Raw genomic sequence first — 7,050 nt, forward strand, 5'->3', positions numbered from 1 at the left:
ATAAATCCAGAAGTTAATCAACTGTAGACTCTTGAGTCTTATAAATCCAGAAGTTAATCAACTGTAGACTCTTGAGTCTTATAAATCCAGAAGTTAATCGATTATAGACATCCATCCAATGATTACTTTCTGACAGTTTCATTGGGATTCATAATATCTCATCAGATATTTTCCTAACAGACAAGCAGACGGTTTACCTCAATAGTTAATGCCAATATTTTGAACAAAGGTCTCGCACTAACTGTTAGTGCTCAGAGTATGTGTTGGAGATTATTCCCAACTACTACCACACCAGAGTTTAGCTTGGCGTCTGTAAAACGGACAGATTCATTACCGTTTTGTTTTTGCATGCACTGATGAGCTGTGGCAGCTGTCTCAAGTCAGGCAGGCTCCAAAAGTTCTGTACTTTCTGAAAGTTTCTTTAAACTGTGTTCTTAATGGCTGTTCTTCTTCACTGAATGTCTTCAGGTGCTCTGCGATTACCAGATAAGCCAAAGCAGCTTCTGCAACTCAAACCGATCGACCGTAAGCCTCTGGAATCTGTGGTTCGCTACTTGGGTAGGAAGACGTCCCTCACCTGGTGCACCAGGATGTTGAGCTCTTTGAGTTGTGATCGGTGTTGCATGATGCTTCTAGATCAGTCATGTCTTTTATGTAGTTGCAGTCAGATGTTTTCATACACCCATGGGCGTGGATGTTGTGTAAATTGGTGCTTTTATTTAAAGTCCGATTGAAATAGACATTTTGGTTATCATTGATACGATATGTCCCCAAACCTCTATATGGGCCCTTCCAGTACATATCGTGGGGCTCTACATATAATGATTTATTTGAAACCAGTATATATCGTGGGGCTCTACATATAACGATTTATTTGAAACCAGTATATATCGTGGGGCTCTACATATGATTTATTTGAAACCAGTATATATCGTGGGGCTCTACATATAATGATTTATTTGAAACCAGTATATATAGTGGGGCTCTACATATAATGATTTATTTGAAACCAGTATACATCGTTTGCCTACTAATATCAGAATAAATGTCCTTTGAGCAGGTTTTACTTGGACCAAGTGGTTTTTGTCTCCAACATTCTCGGGGACAGATTTGTATCAATGTTCCACCTTGGATTAAAAAATGGTTTAAATCAATTTTGTTCATTCAACTTGTATTTGGACAGTTACTCACATTGAGCCTACAAGTGAGACCTGTATTATTAATATTATTAATTGGTTATTATTAATAACATCGGTAGCTCAGTGGTCAGTGCCGAGGTCTTGTAATCCTGAGGTTGTGGGTTCGAGCCCAGGTTGCGTCAGGAGGTGCGTCCAGCGTAAACGTGAGTTGTCTCGCTGGGGGACCCCTGAAGAAGGAGCAGCTGACGGCAACCTTAACAGACATGCCCTGATGAGTGGAGTGAAACATCTGGCTGCAGATGTTCATATATCGTTGGTCTCTGAGGGTTTTTTAAATTCTTCTGGCCTCAGAAAGTGAGGGGATGCTCTACAAGGTCGCGCACCAGAAACTGCCTAAAGTACAAAAGGAACTGGCGTTCTCTTAAATAACTGTACAGGAGGCCTTTCAGAGTTTAGTTTTCATACAAAGCTTTGTTCCAGCTGTCATCTTTTATTTGATTTTAAATTTTACTCTTTGTTCTTCTCCTGTTTCTTTCTCAAATTTTACAGAAGCACATCCACGTCCATCCAAGCCTGACCCCCCGACTCGTGGAGGCTCGATCTGTACTGGCAGCTTGACCCCCATAAAGTCCTCTCCCATCCTCAACAACGGCTCTCCCACCATCCTGGGCAAGCGCACCTACGAGCAGCACAACGGGCTGGACGGTTGGTGTCCTCAGCTTAGAAACAGAAGATCGTCTGTTACACAACAACTGAAACCCCACACGGTTCTTTATTTAAAATCTTTTCCTTTCTTTGGCATGAAGTTGTCACATTTAAAGTTACTGGAATGGGAACATGTGTAGCAGTTTTAACCTTTATACAGTTTTTGTAAGATTTAAAATTAAAAGATTCAGCATGAATAAATGTGTAAATATTAGAGCCCGACCCAGTTTGGCTGTCACCAATACTGATACTGGGCGGGGGGGTGACGGCTGATACCTGATATAATGGCTGAAAATCTTTGATCTTTGTTCACCCCCAAGAATCTAAGAAAAGAGTGAGTGGGCGGGGCTTGTTTATTTAGCACAGCTGTTAGCAACCATGAAGCTAAGCTAGTCAGATCCAGCTGTACGTGGTCCCACAGCAGGTTTACAGGTGGAGCACTGGTCATAAAACCAGTCTAACGTGCGCTCACATTTTCTATCCTCCACTGTTCACCATAAAGTTATCAAGAGTGTTACATAAGTATAAATTAAACAAAGAAACATTCTTCCTGTTCATTGTTTAAACAGTCCCGTATGGTGAAGGTCTAATTAGCATTGACCGCAGCAGAGTTTACCTTTATTTGTAGAGAAGTAAAGATTTCAGACAAACAATTAATTTCACTGAAGACAACAAAGATAACGTTACTAACTCTGATATATTTTACCTCTACGTTAGATTTATTGTTCTGGATAAAGTTTTACAGGAAATAGCCTATGCTAGGTTAGCTAAACGTTAGCTTGCTAACTTGAGAGGCACGTAGCTGAAGACGAGCAGGTTGGAGGATTGAAGAGAATTTATTATTGTTGATTTATTTTACAGATCAGTTAAACTCATCATGCTCTGTTCAGTAAAATACTCTACACAGTGTTGCTCCCTGCATCAACAGTGCTGAAAGTGAAACTTAAGTGAACGGCCATGACTTGAAAGTTGTCTTCATGCGCCCTCTGCTGGATACATTGAACAATTACAGCTGGTTCAGCATTTTAGGGGTGAACATTAGAAGTGCTATATCGTATCACTGATACAATAGGTCTCCAAACATCTATCCATCCATTATCTTTACCTGCTGCTTCCTTTTTGGGTTGTGGGGGTCATTGATGTCCATGTCCAGCTATCACTGTGCGAGGAGCAGGGGACACCCTGGACAGGTCTCCAGTCCATCACAGGGACACTTGGAGACAAACAACCATTTCTCTCTCTCACCTCGGGACAGTTTAGAGTTACCAGTCGGTCTAACATGCATGTTTTTGGTCTGTGGGAGGAAACTGGAGCACCCGGAGAAAACCCACGCATGCACGGAGAGAACATGCAAACTCCACCCAGAAAGACCCCTGGCTGGGATTTGAACCGGCAACCTTCTTGCTGAGAGGCAGCAGCTCTATCAACTGTGCCACCGCACTGCCTCCCAAATGTCTATATCAGCCTAAATGATCAGCCCTACTGATATACGGGCCGGGCTCTCGTAACTAACACACAGTATGTGTACATGTTGAAACTTGTTGGCTAAGTGAAAAAGTACTTCTGAGGCTCAGGGCACCGATCCAGAGCCAAAGGGCGTAAAGACTTTTCTTTTTCATCGTTTTTATTGCCTGCCACCTAAAAACCAAGGTGAAGTGACAATGTTTTTGCCTGTGTTAGCAAAATATCTCATTGAAATTGAATGAAACTTGCAGGGAGTAATCACTGGCTATGCTCCTACAGCTGGTCAAATGTTGGAATGGACCCTTTTCAGGTTGGCGACCACAGCCACTTACTTTAAAACCACCGAGGGTCAGGAAAGACTCATTTTGACAGAGACACAGGTTAAACATAGTAATTGGTGGTAGTAGTGCAAAGTCATACACATGGTCTGAGCGTGATCTCATCATATTGCATTTGCATTTTACAACAGCTACAACTTTGTGTCATTTCTCCACATCAGATCATCTTAGTTTAAAAACGTGGAGACGAAGAGTGAGAGGATGTCAGACGGAGACTCGGCCTCACTGCTGCAGTTGGAGTCTTTGGTCTGTGTTGTCATGGCAACAGTGCAGAAGAGGAAAGTTGAAGCTCGGTGTCCTGAGGGAGCTCGTTTCCACCGCTCTGCGAGTCCGCCTCAGGCCCGGGCTACGATGATGTGTCGAGAGGAGATTAGGATGTAGAAGAGTGACGTCGAAGCTTTCATGAAAACGAAGCAGTGTTGGCCACGAGCTGCTGCTTTAACAGAGTCCTACTGAAAAGGATGAAACTTGGATTTGTATCGGAAAAACTCATTCAATTCACTTCAATTTATTTATGTAGCTCCAAGTCACAAGAGAAGTCATCTCAGGGCACTGAACAGAAACATTCATGTGTGTGTGTGTGTGTGTGTGTGTGTGTGTGTGTATATATATATATATATATGTGTGTGTATCTGCTGACTCAATGGATGTTTTAATGACTAATTTGCAGGTACCAAATCCAAAGGGTTGACTCCTCAGTGGGACATCATGGCCAAACGTGTGGGTGATGCAGGCCGGCCCTCGGCCTCCCTGCAGGAGGAACATGTGCACGAACTGGACTGAACTCTGGGAACAAGCTGTGCTGCAAACCCTCTAAGGTGAGACTCACAGAACGGGCTGCTGCTCTGCTCTTCTTATGAGAACGGAGCAGATCTAAAATGTGTGTGGACACAGGTGTTCAGTCTCTAACAGCAGCTGAGCTGCTTCAAAAAGAGCAACATTTCTGTGGAGCAGAGTCTTCCTCATTTCATTTCCCTCAGTTCTTGCCGAGGACACGAGATGGTTCTGGAGCCCCCAAGTGGTCAAAACGTCTTGATTGGATGAAACCTTTAAGAACAAATGTTTTTCTTTGTGTTTCGCTGCAGTGGAGATCTGAAATGGAAAAGGCCTTTTCCTCTGAACCACAGCCGTGGGCAGCTGAAGGGAGGTGAAGACGGCTCGTTGGCATCAAGCACGTTTCTTCAGTCCGTGCACGTCTGGCAGCTGAAGACTGATCCATCTGTTTGGTTTATCAGGAGATGAGCCTGACTGTACAGAACTGTGTTTATTACTTACATTTCTTATTATTACCGTCTTTGTAATTATTATTGTTATTATTTTGTACCAACTATAATTCAGCTGATTGTCAATCAAACGAGGGAAACTTAAAGTTTCATGAAAAAGATTGTGAAACCCTGAGATAAAGGGGAGAAGGAAGGCCACATAAGCCACTTGTATTTTCTACATTTTACTTTTTTAAAGAGGTTGGGTGAAACGGACCGGCAGTTTTTGTTTTAGCATCGTGGGGCTCATCTCGTCTGTTTCTCACTGAATCTTTGAACATTCTGTCTTTTCAGTGGATTTGAGTTGTTCATAGAAAAAGGTTTCCTCTGTGTGAACCGCTTCTGCTCTTTGTCCAAAAAGGTTTAATTTATTGGAAAAATGTGGTGTTTTTTCTACCTTTTTCACAAATAATGCATCTATGCCTCAGTATTGTAATTAAACAAGAAACTGATCTTTCCTGTGCTGTCGGTGTCTGTCCCTGGAGGCGTGCACGTGTTCACTGAACGTTCTTCATTCTTGCTGCTGTCGGACCGTTTCCTGACTCCACAGTTCAGCAGTAAATGAAGTTACTCCCATGGGCTTCATGTTATCAGTATTGGAACATTTCAGGGCACAGACAGTTGATTTGTAAGCAAACGTGTGAAAATGACTAAAACGCAGGAGTTCAGTCTGTTTTCGTGTCCATTTTTTCTGTTTGGCAGCGTTGCCGCAGTAGAAACAATTCCTGCGTTCACCAGAGCTGTTGGCCGACATTTGTTCTTCAGTAATAATGTGAACACAGCGCGCGACTCCTTTACTGATCGAAACCAGTTTATGTGACCGTGAACAAGGTGGACGTTCTCTGTGTCGTACGTTCCCACGGTTGTTACTGTGACAGTGGAAGAAGCTGCAGCTCCAACATGCTTCACTGCAGAAACATCAAGATGTAAGAAGGAAGTTGAGTTTTACATCACGGAGCTGCCTTGTCTTAAAAGGTTCTTACAAAATCACTTTCAGTTTGATGATTTTCTTTGAGGCGTTTTTTAAGTTTTGCCACATAAATTAAAATTATGTTGACTCGATTATTCAATGGCATTTTTCAGAGAGAATGCCTGAGGAATGGAGAAGTGCTGGTGGCCATTTTTAAGAACAAGGGTGATGTTCAGAGATGTAGCAACTACAGGGGAACTAAGATGATGAGTTACATGATGAAGATCTGGGAGAGAGCTGTGGAAGCAAGACTTGGACGAGAGGTGACTTTCTGTGAGCAGCAGGATGGTTTCATGCTGAGGAAGAGCTCCACAGATCCATCTTTGATTTGAGGATGATGATGGAGAAGAACAGAGGGTCAGAAAGAACTCCATTGTGGATTTAGAAAAACATCTGACAGAGTGCCGAGGGAGGAGGTGTGGTATGTTAGACTGGTACAGGACATGTATGAGGACAGCAGGACATGTATGAGGACAGTAGGACATGTATGAGGACAGCAGGAACTGTATGAGGACAGTAGGACATGTATGAGGACAGCAGGACATGTATGAGGACAACAGGACAGTGGTGAGATGTGCTGTAGGAGTGACAGATAGCTTCAAGGTGGAGGTGGGAGTGCATCAAGGATCAGCTCTGAGCCCCTTCTTGTTTGCTCTGGTGATGGACCGACTAACAGATGAGGTCGGGCAGGAATCCCCGTGGACGATGATGTTTGCAGACAACATTGTGATCTGTGGTGAGAACAGGTGGAAGAGAACTTGATGGAGTACATGTGCCTGAATTGTACTGAGACAGATGTCACAAAGGTGCAGGACTTCCAAGTACTTGGTCCAGAGAAACGGAGAGTGGTAAAGCGGTGAAGAAGAGAGTTCAGGCAGGATAGAGAAACATGAGGTGATCTGTGACAGAAGGGTGTCGGCAAAGGTTACAAGAGTCACCAGACAGTGGTGACACCAGCTATGTTGTATGTTTGGAGACACATCAGAGATAACGGTACAGGTTGAACAACTGGGAGATGATGTTGGAGGTCAGACTGAGATGGTTTGGACATGTCCAGTGGAGGGACGGTAGTTTGGACATGTCTGGAGGAGGGACAGTGGTTTGGACGTGTCCGGAGGAGGGACAGTGGTTTGGACGTGTCCGGAGGAGGGACGGTGGTTTGGACGTGTCCG

At 43.6% G+C, this 7,050-nt stretch overlaps 1 protein-coding gene across 1 annotated transcript in view; it reads left to right on the plus strand.

The window, feature by feature from the left end:
• Positions 1–5,146, plus strand: part of mta1 (metastasis associated 1) — a 41,855-nt gene extending 36,709 nt beyond the window's left edge. The window contains exons 15-18 of the mRNA XM_037694981.1: positions 469–558; positions 1,689–1,844; positions 4,317–4,464; positions 4,732–5,146. Coding sequence (XP_037550909.1) covers positions 469–558; positions 1,689–1,844; positions 4,317–4,429 — 359 coding nt within the window. The 3' untranslated portion in view covers positions 4,430–4,464; positions 4,732–5,146. The remainder of the gene's footprint in view (positions 1–468; positions 559–1,688; positions 1,845–4,316; positions 4,465–4,731) is intronic.
• The last annotated feature ends 1,904 nt before the right edge of the window (positions 5,147–7,050 follow it).

This window comes from Nematolebias whitei, chromosome 21 (assembly GCF_014905685.2).
Source record: "Nematolebias whitei isolate Nwh7 chromosome 21, NemWhi1, whole genome shotgun sequence".
NCBI lineage: Eukaryota > Metazoa > Chordata > Actinopteri > Cyprinodontiformes > Rivulidae > Nematolebias > Nematolebias whitei.